This window comes from Oncorhynchus masou, chromosome 11 (genome assembly GCF_036934945.1).
Source record: "Oncorhynchus masou masou isolate Uvic2021 chromosome 11, UVic_Omas_1.1, whole genome shotgun sequence".
In the NCBI taxonomy this organism is placed as follows: Eukaryota; Metazoa; Chordata; class Actinopteri; order Salmoniformes; family Salmonidae; genus Oncorhynchus; species Oncorhynchus masou.
This window is the reverse complement of record NC_088222.1, coordinates 15,391,136-15,411,203: the sequence shown is the minus strand read 5'-3', so window position 1 is coordinate 15,411,203 and position 20,068 is coordinate 15,391,136. Positions and strand designations below refer to the sequence as shown.

At 40.8% G+C, this 20,068-nt stretch overlaps 1 protein-coding gene across 2 annotated transcripts in view; it reads right to left on the bottom strand.

Annotated features, from left to right (window-relative positions):
- cntnap3 (contactin associated protein family member 3) overlaps window positions 1-20,068 on the bottom strand; it is a 217,379-nt gene that overhangs the window by 179,883 nt on the left and 17,428 nt on the right. For both annotated transcript variants that reach the window (XM_064977502.1, XM_064977503.1), the window contains exon 2: window positions 7,548-7,658. In XM_064977502.1, coding sequence (XP_064833574.1) covers window positions 7,548-7,658 — 111 coding nt within the window. The remainder of the gene's footprint in view (window positions 1-7,547; window positions 7,659-20,068) is intronic.

The window sequence follows — 20,068 nt, the reverse complement described above, 5'->3', positions numbered from 1 at the left end:
CCCCCGAGCTGACAAGGTACATCAGGACACCTACAGCACTTGAAGGCCAAAAATATAATCAAGGACAACAACCACCCGCGCCACTGCCTGTTCACCCCGCTACCATCCAGAAGACAAAGTTAGTATAGGTGCATCAAAGCTGGGACCGAGAGACTGAAAAACACCTTCTATCTCTAGGCCATCAGACTGTCAAACAGCCATCACAAACAGAGAGGCTGCAGCCTACACAGACTGAAATTATTGGCCACTTAATAAATGGTTCACTAGCCACTAATAATGTTTACATATCTTGCGTTACTCATCTCATATGTACAGTTGAAGTCGGAAGATTACATATACCTTAGCCAAATACAATTAAACTCAGTTTCACACTTCCTGACATTTAAATCCTAGTAAAAATTCCCTGTCCTCGGTCAGTTAGGATCACCACTTTATTTTAAGAATGTGAAATGTCAGAATAATAGTAGAGAGAATGATTTATTTCAGCTTTTGTTTCTTTAATCACATTCCCAGTGGGTCAGAAGTTTACATAAATTCAATTAGTATTTGGTAGCATTACCTTTAAATTGTTTAACTTGGATCAAACGTTTTGGGTAGCCTTCCACAAGCTTCCCCACAATAAGTCAGGTGAATTTTGGCCCATTCCTCTTGACAGAGCTGTTGTAACTGAGTCAGGTTTGAAGGCCTCCTTGCTCGCACACACTTTTTCAATTCTGCCCACGAATTTTCTATAGGATTGAGGTCAGGGCTTAGTGATGGCCACTCCAATACCTTGACTTTGTTGCCCTTAAGCCATTTTGCCACAACTTTGGAAGTATGCTTGGGGTCATTGTCCATGTGGAAGACTCATTTGTGACCAAGCTTTAACTTCCTGACTGATGTCTTGAGATGTTTCTTAATTATATCCACATAATTTCCCACCTCATGATGCCATCTATTTTGTGAAGTGCACCAGTCCCTCCTGCAGCAAAGCACCCCCACAACATGATGCTGCCACCCCGTGCTTCACGGTTGGGATGGTGTTCTTCGGCTTGCAAGCGTCCCCCTTTTTTCCTCCAAACATAACGATGGTCATTATGGCCAAACAGTTCTAGTTTTGTTTCCTCAGACCAGAGGACACTACTCCAAAAAGTACGATCTTTGTCCCCATGTGCATTTGCAAACCGTAGTCTGGCTTTTTTATGGTGGTTTTTGGAGCAGTGGCTTCTTACTTGCTGAGTGGCCTTTCAGGTTATGTCAATATAGAACTTGTTTTACTGTGGATATAGATATGTTTGTACCTGTTTCCTCCAGCATCTTCACAAGGTCCTTTGCTGTTGTTCTGGGATTGATTTGCACTTTTCGCAAAACAAAGACCAAAGTTTTATTTTACCATAATTCATCTTTCTTTCATAGTGTAGTTTCTTATTTTTATTCAGTTTAGTCACATGGTCTCTCAATTTGCTGTATGTTTGCCAATCGGTTGTGCTGCCAGACTTATTTGCCATACCTTTTGCCTCATACCTCTAAAGCATAACATTTTTCAATTCCTCATTAATCCAAGGGGATTTAACAGTTTTTACAGTCATTTTCTTAATGGGTGCATGCTTATTAGTAACTGGAATAAGCAATTTCATAAATGTGTCAAGACCAGTGTCTGGTTTCTCCTCAATTCACACCACAGAGCAGCAAATATTCTTTACATCATCTACATAAGAATCACTATAGAACTATACTGTATGACCTCTTATACAGTATATTAGACCCAGCCTGATCACACATATTGTGATCACTACATACGATGATTTGGATACTACTTTAAAGCAAATTTCTGCCGCATTAATAAAGACTCACGTGTTGATGATTTCATTCTTGTACTGTTTGTAACTACCCTGGTAGGTTGACTAATAACCTGAACCAGGTTTCATGCACTGGTCACAGTTTGAAGCTTTTTCTTGAGTGGGCAGCTTGATGAAAGCACCCCAAAAATATACCATCCAGCATTTCACACATATTATTCAGATACTGACTGTTAGCACTTGGTCTATAGCAGTTTCCCACAAGAATGGAGTTTAGGTGAGGCAGATGAACCTTTTTTTTATCTAGGCAAGTCATTTAAGAACAAATTCTTATTCTCAATGATGGCCTAGGAACAGTGTGTTAACTGCCTTGTTCAGGGGCAGAACAACAGATTTGTACCTTGTCAGCTCAGGGATTTGATCTCGCAACCTTTCGGTTTACTAGTCCAACACTCTAACCACTAGGCTACACTGCAGCCCCAGTATTTAACACTATTTAACAAGGGTGCCAATAATTCTGGATGTAACTGTAAATCATTCTTGCCTGGACTACCATGTGTTGCCCTGTCTATTTTAGATGGGAGATTGGGAAATTGTGGTCGACACGACTTTGGCGAGTCATACCAGATTTCCAGCAAAGAGCAGATGCGTGTCTAATGAACGGACTACTCACTCATCAATAGTGTACTGTTTTTCCACTTGCTAGTGAATGAATAAGGAATAGAGACCTGTTTAGAGTGTGGGGCTTTGAGTGACACCAACCGTCTAATAATGGCCATATGAATAACATGGCGGATCAGAGGGAAAGCACCGGAATTTGGGAGGACTTTCTGATAGGACATTCCAAGCTGGCATCTGGCTGAGCTGCCAGTTCAGGTAAATGTTCACTAGACCAAAATGGCCACTAGTTCTCTCCAAAGACATGGAGAGACAAATCAGACCATGAAACCAGAGGACAGTGGAACAAATAGATCAATATGTGATTAGCCAAAAGTTCTTTATAGAGTTCATTTCAATGAATGGTCTCCACTTAGTTGAATTTCACTTCAAGAAAAGGAATTAGCCAGCCAAATTGTAATTTCAAAGCATATTTCAATATAATTGTATAACTGTCAGTATCACAAAAATGAAAAGAGAAACCATTTAAATGTTAAATACTGATATTAACATTTAGCAAAGGGATGAATGGAAGTTGTCCGAATTGCTCCTCCACAATCGAAAATGAGACAGAGTAACTCATAATTAGAATCAAACACAGTTTTGTGTATTCAAAGGGATACCTCAGTGTCAGAGACAGTAAATGGTGATAGAGGGTGGGAATAAGAAAGTGAAAAAGAGAAAGATAACTAGAAAGAAGAGAGGGTGTAATAGGTTATTAAAAAGAAGGGGGATAGTGAAAGAAGAAGTGAGAGAGAGAGAGAAACAGGGTTGAATTAAGTAAACTCATTTTGTTTCATTGGAGGATAGAACAAGGGAGCGTAAAAGAGAAAATAAAAGTTAGTGTGTTCACAACCCGGCCTACCATAATGCTTCACAACCCGGCCTACCATAATGCTGCACAACCCGGCCTACCATAATGCTGCACAACCCGGGATACCGTAATGCTTCACAACCCGGCCTACCATAATGCTTCACAACCCGGGATACCATAATGCTTCTGAACCCGGGATACCATAATGCTTCACAACCCGGCCTACCATAATGCTTCACAACCCGGGATACCATAATGCTTCACAACCCGGCCTACCATAATGCTGCACAACCCGGGATACCATAATGCTTCACAACCCGGGTTACCATAATGCTTCACAACCCGGGATACCATAATGCTTCACAACCCGGGTTACCATAATGCTTCACAACCCGGCCTACCATAATGCTTCACAACCCGGCCTACCATAATGCTTCACAACCCGGCCTACCATAATGCTTCACAACCCGGGATACCATAATGCTTCACAACCCGGGATACCATAATGCTTCACAACCCGGGATACCATAATGCTTCACAACCCGGGTTACCATAATGCTTCACAACCCGGCCTACCATAATGCTTCACAACCCGGCCTACCATAATGCTTCACAATCCGGCCTACCATAATGCTTCACATCCCGGGATACCGTAATGCTTCACAACCCGGGCTACCATAATGCTTCTCAACCCGGGCTACCATAATGCTTCTCAACCCGGCCTACCATAATGCTTCAGTACCTGGGCTACCATAATGCTTCTAAAACCGGGCTACCATAATGCTTCACAACCCGGGATACCATAATACTTCAGAATATGGCCTACCATAATGGTTCAAAACCTGGTTTTCCATAATGCATTATTGTACCCCTAGGCAGGTGGTTTAACCAGACCTTGACTGGATCTCAATGGGTCTTTCATGTTTCTCCACATTGGATTACATGGACATGGTCACATATCTGATCACAGCATGTGTCGACAGAATGTGTAGAATGGTGGGGTCTGAAAAGCATTCTAATTCCAGACTGACTAGAGGGGTGAACCCATAGAATTACATAATAGGATCTCTGTAGATGACCATCTAACTCTCCGGACAGTCTGAGGACAAACAATATAACTTGCAAGGATCAGACAATGTGCCATTTTGATTTTGATGTTCTTATACAATGACTTTACTGACTATACATTGTATACAATCATATCACCACCTGTATCACCTGTTCTCATGTTGCTGCTTTCTGATTACAATCGATAAACGGCAATATTTAATTCACTATTTCAATCAACTTAGTTGTCAGATCACGAAATACCATTCTCAGTAAACAAGCCTGGTGAGAAGATACAATACCAGCAGGACTGAACAGATCTTAATTTGAACAAGTTTGCTACAGCAGGAAAATAATCATGCAGCAACAGCAAATGCGAATTACTATGTGGATTATAATTAATTAACATTTTTGTAGTGGTTGATACATTTTTCGATAGAGCATATCAAGTCTGAAATTTCAAAGTGGAAATTACTATCTTTAGAAGCTTAAAAGAGTGATCAAGTTAAGATTCTACATCTGTATTAAAGCTTTTGATAGTTACCACTGTTCATTTTGTCAGTAAATTGAATCAGTAATGTGAATATCCTCTGAGAAACACTAGCTAGAGGATGCTAAGTGTTAACATGTGCAGGCAGATTTGTAAATTAGATGGTTTCATTCATTTATTCATAGATTTCTTCTTAGAACAGCTGGGATTATGTCGTCTCGTGCCCTGCCATGTAAAAAAAAAAGCAATTTGAGAGTCACCGTATTCTCGTCTTCGTAGGATAAATTATGCAGCATCACCGTCAACCCTCTGGGATGCCATGTTGTTAGATCCTCTTCCATTCACAGAAAGGACAGAGAGTGAGCTTGAAATCAGTCAAAGGTCAAATAGAAGAGAGGTTTTTGAGAGGCATCTTTGCAGTGTCCTGTAAACAATCAATTACAGTTCTGTACTCCATCACTAGAAATGTTCACCCACAGAGCAAAGCTGGTTGCAATTACATCATTACAGCCAGAAATCTGGTTCCAATTATGGAGCTTTCTGATTGTAATGTAATTTAATCCTATACACTCGTACCTGTACACAGGTTGAAAATGTCTGATTTGGTCAGTGATAAATGGCTAAATTGGTATGCAGTTGCTGTACAGTAACATGCTATACATGAACTCTGAGCTCTGGCTCTGTACTTCACAACTCTGTATGGGTTTTGACTGACAGCCGCTCTGAACTTGAGCACCTTGAATGACAAGAAGTTTACCAAATCCCTCCTGCTAATTGGGCAATTTTTGCAAATTTGATGTTGTCTGAGTGAGGGAAAAGCTGTAAATTAAGAGAGAATGTTGCTGAGGCACACACACCTGAATGCACTCATTACTTAATTATATGCGTACCAAAATGATCTGTTTCTCTGAATTGCCTTGTGAAAGTCTAACACTGTAATATCATATTTTATATCTTAGCTAGTAATGTTGGCAACAGAACAAGCTTTCAAATGATGCTCACCTCACCCAGATTGAATTTTATTTGGGACCATTTTTGGATTGCGTAAACAACAACAGTAATTGTGTGATGCAGGGCTGTGTTCCAACCAAAACAACTACAATTGTGTTTGCTCTAGTTTCTCAACGGCACAGCTAGAAGAGCTAAAAGAAAAAACACCTTATACAGTAGTTGAATTTTCTTTGAGTCATAAAAGTGGATTGAAATGACTTAGGAACTGCACACTCAAACTTTGACTCAAACTTTTTTTGTCATATGTTGCACATACGCTACATGTTCTAGGAATATTCTTATCATGTTACCGAATGTATCCGGAGTATTTTAAGATTTCATTATCAACCAATGTGGCAAAAAGTACAGTAAATGTACAACACACTAAATCAACAGTGCAATGTTTGGATTCAGTCTTGTGTCAGGTGAACTGTTGTGTCCTCATATTTGGTCTGATCATTTCCCCATAATGTCCAAACTGTTCCCTTTTTAATTGCTACCATGGTTATGCATATGCTTTATACATATTTCTTCTGTAAGAAAAACATTTTAATTTAGCACAATCCATATAGGCCAAATCCCACATGTGTAAAGGGTTTTAAGCAATCTTCTACCTCTGGTGCAGACATTAACTGATATCTAAAACAAGTAACCTGACTGACACTGCTTCATCATGATCAAACACAGAGAAATATACCAAACAGATGATACCATAGAGTTTTAGACACCTATCGATCCACCCAGATCAATTCAGATGGGAATAGTGAAAAACCTGTGTGCTTACTGCTACAGCCATCAAAGACAGCATGGAAGCAGCATCCAACAAGCTGTTTGCTTTGGACTCACAGTCCAAAAATAAATCATTCACACAGACCCTCTTATGTGGCTTCTAAAAATCCCTGCTTTTCCCAAATGATTTTCTGCTTTCAAACTAGAAACAAAATAGATAAACTCTCCCCGTTTTAAAACATTCAAACAAAGAACCACCGTGATAGCATTTCCCTGTCAGCAAGGCAAGCAAACCCTATATCAGCATCCAGCATACCATCCAATCCCCTCTTGATTTTTTTGGTTTGGATGAATTGCCATTCAGATGGTAATGGTGGGCGACCTTGCATTGGAGCTTGTGATGTAGAACTCCAATATCTACCTACAGTGGGTGACCAGCTGGGTACGCTACTCTGAAGGGATGTGGTAACAACAGCATCTCTCTCTCTCTCTCAAAGTAAATCATCTGGATCCTGCGCTACTGCTGCTGAATCCTGCCTATGATGTTCTTTATGCACAGTCCTGTGGGGAACCCAACCCTATTCTCCCTCTCCGCAATAATCAGCTGAGCCTCAACACCACAGAGTACGGCTGGAACACAGCCTCCCAATAACAGTGGGGGATACTACAATCAATACAGTGTCCATATCAGACTCTTTTCTCAAGCCAAACAATGCCTTAGTATTTTTCCCATCCTTTACTCCAACTTGAAATGGGGAATGGATGAGGTCAATGTGTGTGAAGCATTGCAAAAAGCCATTGGGACTACACAACCTGTTTCCTCAGAACTACTGCAGCAGAATGGTACACTCTTAGCACCTTTTTTCTATCTTGAACCTAAAATGGTTCTTCCATGAAGAACAATTTTCCACAGAGGGCTCTACTTGGAACCCACAAGGTTTCTACCTGGAATCAAAAAGGGTTCTCCTATGGGGACAGCTAAAGACCCCTTTTGGAGCCATTTATTTTTCAATAGTGTATGTATCAAAAGTCCAGTACTCACCATCTCTCCTGTTGACTTTAGCAAAGCCGGGCCCATGGCTGTTGGATAACTGTGAGGAGCTTCTGAAGGAGGATTGGGGCAGGTTGGACACCAGTGGGCCATCACAGCTGTCTATCAAGCAAACATGAAACACAAAGCAAAGGATTAGTCTTTGAGCTCTGGACTAGTAGTAACTCAGCATAGTACCCCCAAAAAACATTATCAAGGAGGAATAATGCTTAAAGTGAGTTGACACAATATTGTAAGCCACGATAGAAACACCATCGACACACATTCTAATGACATCACTGTAAAATAACTACACAATGCTTATTAAAATAACTACACTGTTATGTTCCAACACTACTAATGTGTGCTCTGACTTTTTTGGAAGAGATAAAAACACAAAGACCAAAACAATATCTCAAAACATGTTACAGAGTGACTTGAACTCAACTGTAATATGTTGTAAAACCAAAGTATTGATAAACCAAATTAGGAAAATATTTCAACCATACGAGATCAACTCAAAAGAGTCAAACACTGCAAAAGTAGGGTGTTCTTGTCACAATGAAGAAGCCCATGTGTCAAGGATTACCACTAAGGACCATGTCATACTATTCAAATAGGAGCTGCACTTTGCAGTACTTTCACTAGATGAGAAGAGAAGATAATCATTGACCACCTCTAACATGGCCCCCCTGTGATCAAGCATTTTTGCCCTGATGATGTCAGATTGGGTATTGTATTGCAGTTATATCTGTTAGAACCACCTCAGTAATAAAACGAGCTGGTGACTCATGTTGTTTAGATCCAGAGCCTCTCAGAGACCTGTTCATGCTCCACACACTTTTATGATTATGACTGTTATGACTGGAGGTTTAGATTGCATTAAAAACCCGCACACACGCATACACATTGGCATGCACGTACGCATATGACCAAATGCTCACACACATGCTGGGGGTGCGTGATTACATGCACAAGCAAACAAATGCACACACACACACAGAGATACAATTGGCTTATCTCTTATGACATTAACAGAACAATAAGAAACAAATATTACAGAACCGTGCTAGGGGCAAATAAGCTTTAATGCTTGTTTTAGGTGTGTTTTAAATTGGTCATACCATGGATCATTTAGCTATTTAATTTAGAATTGTAGGACACCTGTAGGTATCCCCAAAAATAATGAAAACATTATTTGATAACATACTGAATTTTGGCCTTTACTACTATAGCCCATAGAAATGCATTGAATAACACATTCATGAATGGCAAATCAGAGAGTCAAAAAAGAAATCATGAGGAATAAGGTTTTAAAGCGTCTGTCCTATATCTAGAAGAGATCACAGGGAATAAGGTTTTGAAGTGCCTGTCCTATATCTAGAAGAGATCACAGGGAATAAGGTTTTGAAGCATCTGTCCCATATCTAGAAGAGATCACATGGAATAAGGTTTTAAAGCGTCTGTCCCATATCTAGAAGAGATCACAGGGAATAAGGTTTTAAAGTGTCTGTCCTATATCTAGAAGAGATCACAGGGAATAAGGTTTTGAAGCGTCTGTCCTATATCTAGAAGAGATCAAAGGGAATACGGTTTTGAAGTGCCTGTCCTATATCTAGGAGAAATCACAAGGAATAAGGTTTTGAAGCGCCTGTCCCATATCTAGGAGAAATCACAGGGAATAAGGTTTTAAAGCGTCTGTCCTATATCTAGAAGAGATCACAAGGAATAAGGTTTTGAAGTGCTTGTCCCATATTTAGGAGAAATCACAAGGAATACGGTTTTGAAGTGCCTGTCCCATATCTAGGAGAAATCACAAGGAATACGGTTTTCAAGTGCCTGTCCTATATTTAAGAGAAATCACAAGGAATAAGGTTTTGAAGTGCCTGTCCTATAGCTAGGAGAAATCACAAGGAATAAGGTTTTGAAGTGCTTGTCCCATATTTAGGAGAAATCACAAGGAATACGGTTTTGAAGCGCCTGTCCTATATCTAGGAGAAATCACAAGGAATAAGGTTTTGAAGCGCCTGTCCTATATCTAGGAGAAATCACAGGGAATAAGGTTTTGAAGTGCCTGTCCCATATCTAGGAGAAATCACAAGGAATAAGGTTTTGAAGTGCCTGTCCCATATCTAGGAGAGATCACAAGGAATACGGTTTTGAAGTGTCTGTCCTATATCTAGGAGAAATCACAAGGAATAAGGTTTTGAAGCGCCTGTCCTATATCTAGGAGAAATCACAGGGAATAAGGTTTTGAAGTGCCTGTCCCATATCTAGGAGAAATCACAAGGAATACGGTTTTGAAGCGTCTGTCCTATATCTAGGAGAAATCACAGGGAATAAGGTTTTGAAGTGCCTGTCCTATATCTAGGAGAAATCACAAGGAATAAGGTTTTGAAGCGCCTGTCCTATATCTAGGAGAAATCACAAGGAATAAGGTTTTGAAGTGTCTGTCCCATATCTAGGAGAAATCACAATGAATACAGTTTTGAAGTGTCTGTCTTGAATCTAGGAGAAATCACAAGGAATACGGTTTTGAAGTGTCTGTCCCATATCTAGGAGAAATCACAAGGAATAAGGTTTTGAAGTGTCTGTCCTATATCTAGGAGAAATCACAAGGAATAAGGTTTTGAAGTGTCTGTCCTATATCTAGGAGAAATCACAATGAATAAGGTTTTGAAGTGTCTGTCCTATATCTAGGAGATATAAGAAAGATCAGAAAGAGTTTGTTGGCACAAAATGACCTCCATACCTCCAGCACGCACCCCTGAGCCCCATGCAAAAACAGATATCTAAACTAACTTTGATGAGGATTTTTGTATTATGTTAATCATACAGCTTGCAAACCTCTCATTAGTAGTTCGCACACACTCTCATCGTGACCAACCTACAATCACTATCTCCCTGAGTGTACGTGAGGTTGTTTGTTGAGTATTCAGTGTGAAAAGCATTTCAATTATAGTGTTTGAGGGTGAGAAGTGCACTCCAAAAAGAGAGCAGAGGAGTAAAAGCTGAGTTGATCATCACTAATGACATGAGACTCGTTGAAAACTACTTGACAGAAAGAACAGTGTTTGAAAAAACTATTTAAAAAAAAATGGTGTTCAAAGTTAGGCATTTCACTGCCTTTCGCCACATCTCTGACTGACTCTGTGTTCAGCCATGCACAGACATCATGGTGCGGTGGAGGAAACTGGAGGTTAATGCTGAATAGCTGTGCGGCACACATCCACTGAACCTCGACAATAAACTCACCTTTCCTCGTGTTAGAGCCACCTTTGCAAAACAGACTTACAGGTACCATAGCTCATTTCTCTATCTCTAAACCAGGGGTGTCAAACTTATTTCAAGGAGGTCATAGTGTCTGCAGGTTTTTTGATTTTCCTTTCAATTAAGACCTAGACATCCAGGTGTGGGGAGTTCCGTATGAATTAGTGACCTTAATTCATCAATCAAGTACATGATCGAGCAAAACCCCGCAGACACTCAGCCCTCCATGGAATGAGTTTAACACCTGCGCTCTAAACCATAGAAATCCCACGTAAAAAAGACAACAATACTTACATCCTAAGGTATTGCTTTATTTATTTTTTTAGAGACATAATATATGTACTAAAAGCTAGATTCTCTACGCTGCTACATAATAGTACTTTTTTTTCTATTTTTATTGAATTATAAAACATACAATACACCTGCAGTGTATTCTCCTTCGCTCAACATTTACATGACATTTTTGACATTTAGCAGATGTTCCCATCCAGAATGACCAACAGGAGCAACCCGGGTCAAGTGCCCCGCTCAAGGGCACATCGACAAATCAAATAAATGACAAAATTGTCAAATGGCAAAATACATCCGGTGTAGACTTTAATGTGAAATGCTTGTTTACGATGCAGTGTTTCAAAATACAAACACAATCGTCACACAAGTGGAATCAAAGTAAAGACACAAGAATAGATCTATATACAGGGAGTACCACATCAATGTGCAGAGGTACGAGATATTTGAGGTAGATATGTACATGGAGGCAGGGTAAAGTGACCAGGCACCAGGGTAACCTTCCACTCATCTCCAGTTACACATTCCAACCCTCACCTATCTCTGCTGACCACCCCCTTTGGATTTTTATGCGCCATATATCTTTTAACTATGCTGTGATGTTTAACATATAATTTAAAAAGATAAATACTTTTTCTAAGAGTAATAATATATTAGCGATTGACTTACCAGATCTCTCCAGATCTCCCAACAACACTATTTCTAGAGTCAATTTTAGATTAATGGTATGCTTTTTCAGCCACTCCTGAACCAGAGACCAGAAGCTACCCGAGGGCAATACCAATAGTACTATCTTAGAAAATGATGATATATTGTGTGTGTCCTGAAAACCCATAGGGCTTTGGTCAAAATTAGTGCACTAAATAGGGAATAGGGTTGGGATGAAATCATTAACTCATTCCAAAGTATTCTTCTCAAGGAGGGTCAGTGGCCTCAGAACCCATCAGAAGTGTTTAATCAGTATTGATAAAAGACAGATCCTTGGCAGGAGCTACAGGCAATAGAGTGAGACAGGCCACCCTCTCCTCTCCTCTCCTCTCCTCTCCTCTCCTCTCCTCTCCTCTCCTCTCCTCTCCTCTCCTCTCCTCTCCTCTCCTCTCCTCTCCTCTCCTCTCCTCCTCCGCTTCCCTCCCTTCCCTTCCCTTCCCCTCCTCTCCTCTCCTCTCCTCTCCTCCTCTGCATCCCTCCCTTCCCTTCCCCTCCCCTCCCCTCTACTGTGTCCCATTTCACATTTTGCTGAAATAAGTCCAGATGATGGAAGTGGAGAATGAATACGGATGAAGATGATGCATCACCTTCACAAACAACAACTAGAAATAGAGTATGGCTAAGGCGCTGGACTGAACTCCAGACTGAGTTCAATACAATTCACTATATGTCTTCTGGATGTATTAAAAAATTCAGACCATGCTGCATTCAGCATAAATAATAGTCTAATGAGGCCAATAACATGCTTGTTTGTGAACTGGAACTATGGCATGGAACACTAACAGTCATCCTCAATCCAAACTAAACACCAGTTCTGTTCTTGTGTTCCATTCTGCACAACTTGGTTCCACAGTATATTGACCCATGGGGCCTATAGTCTTTCAGCTCTCCAGACAGATTGAAGAGCAGAACTGTAGCAGCACACCCAACCTAATGTGCTAACTCCATGTAGTGACATTGTAGGGGTGCTTCAGTCCCTGTTTTAATTAGCTTGTTCCTTTGGCAGGGAATGAATTGGCCAGATTGAGAGAGAGTGAGAGACAGATTGGGCTTGTGGCCAGCTAGCACAATGTAGTTGACTATGTGTGCTTCCTAAATGGCATCCTATTGCCTATATAATGCCCCATAGGCTCTGGTCAAACGTAGAGCACTATATAGGGAATAGGATGCCATTTGGGACACGTGGCATAACATTTACACCAACTGCCACAGGAAGTAGAGCAGCTAGAAGCTTCTGTAGAGTTAAACACGTGCAGCACCAACCTCCACAGGGAAAGACGTGTCCCAAATAATAAACTAACGTACTAGAGCTTGTTTTTTGTGTTTGATATTGGCCCCGATAGATAATGTGCCCATCTACTGGTGGATCTACAGTAATACAAAATGCCAGAAGTTAATTCCTAATAAAATACGCCTGAATATGAACCAAACTCGATGCAGAAACTTTGTGAATGACCAAAGTGAATCAGGAATATGAACAAATAACTTTGGTCCAGTTGCCTCTCCTTGTTCGGGCGGTGCTCGGCGGTCGACGTCACCGGTCTTCTAGCCATCATTGATCCATTTTTTCATTTTCCATTGGTTTTGTCTTCCTACACACCTGGTTTCAATCCCATTCATTACCTGTTGTGTATTTAACCCTCTGTTTCCCCTCATGTCTTTGTCAGAGATTATTTGTATTTCAGTGTTGTATATATTTTTGTATTAGTGTGCGTCGGGGCCTCGTACACGTTTTTGTTATTTGTTACATTTAGTGTTTGGAGGATGTTTCGTTCATTGTTATTAAATATCTCCATTACACTCAGTTTGTTTCTCCTGCGCCTGACTTCCCTGCCACCTATACACAACTCTAACATCCAGTCTAGGTCTGACCTAAGTGAATCAAGAATATGGATAGATAACTTGTGCCCATCTAGGGCTATTGAAGACAAATTGTGTGTATCTTTTGAAGAAGAAAGAACTGAATGACTTGTATCTTCCTTCGCAGCATGTGAGACCAGGATGTGAGTGAGCATTATGTAATGTACTACAGGGCCTGCAAACTGCCTTGTAGCTTGATCTGATCTGTGATTGACTGCTATTACCCAAAAGAAAGTCCTGGCTCACCAGAGCAACACTATCCGATCATTGAGTTATTGTGATGGTATGATAGGTGCAGCCCTCATAGGGCATCATGCTGTTTCTGTCTGTGGCTACGGAACCCTGACCTGTTTCACTCTCTCTCTGCCTGCGGCTACGGAACCCTGGCGTCTCTCTATCGCTGTCTCTCTGTCGCTGTCTCCCTGTTTCTGTCTGTCTGTCTCAAACTCTGAATGCTCGACTATGAAAAGCCAACTGACATTTACTCCTAAGGTGTTGAACTGTTGAACCCTCTATAACCACTGTGGTTAATTATTTGACCCTGCTGGTCATCTATGAATGTTTGAACGTCTTGAAGAACGATCTGGCTTTCATGCTCATATACTCTTGCCTTTCAAGGGAGTTTTTCCTGTTAATCACTGTGCTTTTATCTGCATTGCTTGCTCTTTGGGGTTTTAGACTGGGTATCTGTATAGAACTGTGTGACAACTGCTGATGTACAGTACCAGTCAATTTTTATTATTATTATTATTATTTTAGTATTTTCGACATTGTATAATAATAATGAAGACATCAAAACTATGAAATAACACATGGGAATCATGTAGTAACCAAAAAAGTGTTAAACAAATCAAAATATATGTTTTCTTCAAAGTAGCCACCCTTTGCATTTGATGACAGCTTTGCACACTCTTGGCATTCTCTCAACCAGCTTCGCCTGGAATGCTTTTCCAACAGACTTGAAGGACTTCCCACATGTGCTAAGCACTTGTTGGCTGCTTTGCCTTCACTCTGCGGTCCAACTCATCCCAAACCATCTCAATTGGTTTGAGGTCGGGTGATTGTGGCCAGGTCATTTGATGCAGCACTCCATCACTCTCCTTCTTGGTCAAATAGCCCTTACACAGCCTGGAGGTGTGTTGGGTCATTGTCCTGTTGAAAAACAAATGACAGTCCACTAAGGGCAAACCAGATGGGATTGCGTATCACTGCAGAATGCTGTGGTAGCCATGCTGGTTAAGTGTGCCTTTCGGGTTTTTCTCAGTTTAAAAAAAAAACTTATTTGGAATGCAATTTCTGAGGCTGGTAACTCTAATGAACAGCAGAGGTAACTCTGAGTCTTCCTTTCCTGTGGCAGTTCTCATGAGAGACAGTCACTTATTTTTCTTAAAACTGTATTGTTGTTTAAGGGCTTGTAAGTAAGCATTCCTGAACAGCAAATCAAATGGCTACCCAGACTATTTTCACTGTAAGGTCTACACACCTGTTGTATTCGGCACATGTGACAAATCAAATTTGATTTAATTTTGCGACTGCACTCGAAGAAACTTTCAAACTTATGGAAATTTTCCAGATGACGAACTATCGTTTATCTTTGCTTATTTGAGCTGTTCTTGCCATAATATGGACTTGGTATTTTACTTAATAGGGCAATCTTCTGTATACCACACCTACCTTGTCACAACACAACTGATTGTCTCAAACACATTAACAAGGATAGAAATTCCACAAAATAACTTTTAACAAGGTACACCTGTTCATTGAAATGCATTCCAGGGGACTACTTCATAAAGCTGGTTGAGAGAATGCAAAGCTGTCATCATGGCAAAGGGTGGCTACTTTGAAGAAAACATATATTTTGATTTGTTTAACACTTTTTTGGTTACTACATGATTCCATATGTGTTATTTCATAGTTTTGATGTCTTCACTATTATTCTACAATGTCAAAAATAGTCAAAATAAAGAAAAACCTTTGACTGGTACTGTAAAAAGGGCTTTAAAAATACATTTGATTGATTGATCGATCATTCCCCACTTCTCCAATCTATAGTGGAACATGCTGTGTTGAATAGGCACTATGTTATGCAGCAGTCACAGGCGGGTATTGAATGAACATGTGCTCACAGCCCAAGGTTATTATATAAAACTAAAACTGAAATAAAACAAAATGTGGTTTTCAAACTTTTTTTCTAATGGGGTTTTCAAGCTTCTGAATCTGCTGGGTCACATTGAGGTTGACTTTCATTTAACGGTACACTCGGCGAGATGACGTTGTCATGAGCAGCACTGCTGATCTAGTTAAACAATGCAGCAAGACGATAGCTGATTACGCTAGTAAGAAAAACAATGTATCAATTGGATAACTAATGCTCAGCTAGCCAGACAAACTATCCCCATCTCTAAAATGACCTGACAACAATCAACCCTCTCATTTGTGCTTTACATTAAAACCATAGCATCCTGGGTTGACTGCAGCCAAGATAAATGTAATCAGTGATGACAATGATCAAAGGGAGGACGCTGTGGCAATGTAGCCGTTAAAAACTCTTTATCCTGAATCTGTCAGTCTGCCAGTCTTAACTTCTCTTTACAATAACACACAGACACAGAGTTGAGACAAGCTGACGGCAACACTGCAAGGCTGTCACTCCCCTGACTGGGTTCAAACACGTTTATTACTAGAGCAAAGGCACCACTAGGAACAGTCACTGATTCCAACACTTTCCCGTGCGACCATGCTAATGCAGATTTCATCTAGAATCCTTCAGGCAACTTCACTTATGCTAATAGCTCCCAAGACTGTTGTGAACACAAGCAAGTAATTAATGGGTAATCTAATGCTGCTTGAAAAACATAAACTAAGATGATCTATAACCCAGAAACAAGACTAAGGATTTGTCCCAAATGACACTCTGTTCCCTATAGTGCACTAGGCCCGGGTCAAACGCAGTGCACTATAAACAGAATACGGTGCCATTAGGGACAGACCCTAAGATGTTTTCAACCATTGCTGCAGCCAGCTGGGTCCTCTCCTATTCACTACTCACCTCTCCTCTCCTATTCTCTACTCCCCTTTCCCCTCCTATTCAGTCCCCTCCTCACCTATTCTGTCCTCTCCTCACCTATTCTGTCCTTTCCTCACCTATTCTGTCCTCTCCTCACCTATTCTGTCCTTTCCTCACCTATTCTGACCTTTCCTCCCCTATTATGTCCTCTCCTGTCCTCTCCTCTCCTCCTCTGTGAAGGGCCTGGACATGAAGAAAACTGAAAGATAAAATGTAAAATGGACGTGTTCTATGCATTCACTTCTCCAACTACAGCTCTAAGGTCTACATTTTACATAGGCCTGGAGCGTCCACGGGACTATGGTGTGTGGGTGGATAGTGTACTTTCGCCACAATGGGCATAAAAGTGACTGATTTATCGCCACCCAGCCCTGTTCCAGGGGATAGGCATACTGTAAGTCTATCCATCAAGACACACTAAGCACGCCTGCTTTAAAAAGTCCTCCTTTGATAATTACATTCCCTCTGTGTTTTCCCCCACGTGGCTGATACAAATATCCTTCTGCAGGGTTGGAGAAAAATGCAATTAGCAGACCTGGGTTCAAATACTATTTCACATCATTTCAAATACTATATGCTAGCTGTGCTTGTTTGAGCTTTGCCTGGTGCAACGGAAACAATAAAAAAGTCCTAAAACGTGTCACTCCAAACCCCGCCCACCTGACACTCCAGGCAGGCTGAAGCCTGTCAAGCCGGTCAATGTTTTTGAAAGATTTCAAGTACTATTTTAACCCAGGTGTGCCAATGAGGGGCTCTTTCAACAGTCAAGCCTCATAACACGAAACAGTCAATGCACACTCCATATCAGGTGTGGAACCGAACGTTCAGTACAATAAAGGGGGAAATGCCATTACTTTCCAACAACATTTGTCACGTTTCTTCCTAGAGGTGTCATAATTCACTCAAGCTACACTTTTTAAAGTGTTGTTTTTTTAAGTGTCGCTAATGCACTTTACAGTCATCCATTTGACTTGATGTGTTGTAACTACGTCGTGTCAATGTGTGTGTGTTTTTTCAGTGTTGAGATATGCCTGTGTACTTACTGATAATCACCAGAGACGCAGACAGACACAGATGCTGCTGCTACACTTCTGGACCCCTTCACACATAACGGATGACTATCTTCTCTGAGTTACTCAGCACTCAGCAGCAACATCAATACACACATGTTGTAAATACAGCTTGTTTTAACAGTGCTAAATTAGCCTTGTCAAAAAATATAACATGTGGAATATGACTGACAATCAGAGTGGCAGCCTGTACTCCATTAAATCATAACGGGGCCCCAAATGGCACCCTTTTCTTCGTATAGAGTGCACTACTTTTATCCAAAGCACTATGGGCCCTGGTCAAAAAGAGTGCACTATAGTTGGTAACAGGGTGCCATTTGGGATGCAGACATATTATTCTACTGCTAAGGAGGAGTAAAATGGAGTGAGTAATTAGGCTCATAGCTAGAAAATGATGATTATTATTTATTTTAGAAGACCCGGTCCCCTGGCTGTGCTATTCCCATAGACATATGGCTATTCCACTCTGTACGGGTGTACTAGCACACAGCTAATGGGGAATGGAGAAGGCATGTGTTGAGGAGGTTTCGGGGTCTCTTTGGAGTGAACGCGGGTAGTAATACAATTATAGACAACACTCAATTATAGACTACACTCAAATACAAACACCTATGAATACACGTACATGCACATTGAACACACACACACATACACAAGCTTCTAACCTGCCAATAAGCTTGTGGGTGACTGTCAATCAATGGATGATGGTCTACCAATCTACCCTTGGTATAGTACTGTAGCCCTCTTCCCCTTACATCTGGTTTCTTTGTAGTCAGGGGACAGAGAGGTAACTGAGTCTCTGTTGAACCAACGCACTGCTTCCATCTGTAGCCTTGATCACTGCTTAGCTTTGAGCTTATGAAGATGCCGATGGAAAACCTCTTCAGAAGGTCAGACTAACTCTTCCTCCCAGTCATGTTAACAAAGTAAGTATTTTGGTGAGCCTGAGTTAACTTATAAAATATTTAGGTGCCTGCCCTCCTAGCTTGGCTTGGAGTGTTCAGATACTGTATAGAATACTCAGAGTTGAACAGCTGAGGGGAGAAGAGAAGAGAACAGAGCTGAAAGAAGAGGGTTACTTCGGTTCTGACCCACATTTGTCACTGGTTCAGCCTCTCTGACTGGCCTACCCAAAGGAAACCACTGGGGAGTGAAATGGAAGAGCTCAGAATGTCCCAGAAGAGCTGGGAGTTGGAGGGTGTCAACAAGACAAGATTATCCTAATATCTCTTCCCCTCTGACCGATTCTTCGAATATCTCCTCCCTCTAACCGATTATCGTAATATCTTTTCCCCTCTCAATGAATCTCCTAATCTCTACTCCCCCTTACCGATTATCGTAATATCTCCTCCCCTCTGACCGATTATCGTAGCATCTCCTCCCCTCTGACCAATTATCCCATTACCAACTTCCTCACTCACCAACTACCTCACTCTCCAACTACCTCACTCTCCAACTACCTCACTCTCCAACTACCTGAGCCTCCAACTAAGGTTTATGAAATGCAATAAGGAAACATTTCTATGGTTCTCCTATATTGCTACTTTTCTTCCACTACACTTCTCCTGACTGTAGCCATTATAAACTAAAGCCTGAATAAAAAATGATTGAAAAAAGATAGCAGGAACCTGTGATTCTTATCATTACTTTGATGATGCATTGTCAATGCTGTAATCATTGCTAACAGTGGACAACAACAACAAAAACAACAGCTAACAACAGATTGATTCAGATTGACAGATTATTCAGAGCACTGCAACACAGGTCTGTTATAGTGTTACAACGGTTCTTTTTAGAAACTACATCAACTGCTGCAACTTTCATACTATAAGCTAGTACTGGACAGCTGTTGGGTGCATGGTAGCCAATTGCTGAATGGTAGAACACCTGTGCTATTTCCTTGTAAGTGTCCAAAATGGCACCCTATACCCTTCAGTGAACTATTTTTGACCAGAGCTCTATGGGCCCTGTCACTGATCAAAAATAAAGGACTGAATAGGAAATAGGGAATAGGGTGCCATTTGGGATGCATACCCTGTCAAATGTCACAGCTGTGATTTGACCTGACATACATGAGGCAAAATTGAAAATAATATTGCATATTGAGAAATAAATGCAGGTGTTGTTGTGGATGATGACTGTATGAATGTTAAACAACTGCAGCATAATCTGTATCAGCAAGGTTGACTATTCTAGTTATTACAGCAAAGTAGGACTGAAGCTAAAAGAGGCTGAGAGAACAATTGGGCAAAACCTATAAAGAGAACCAC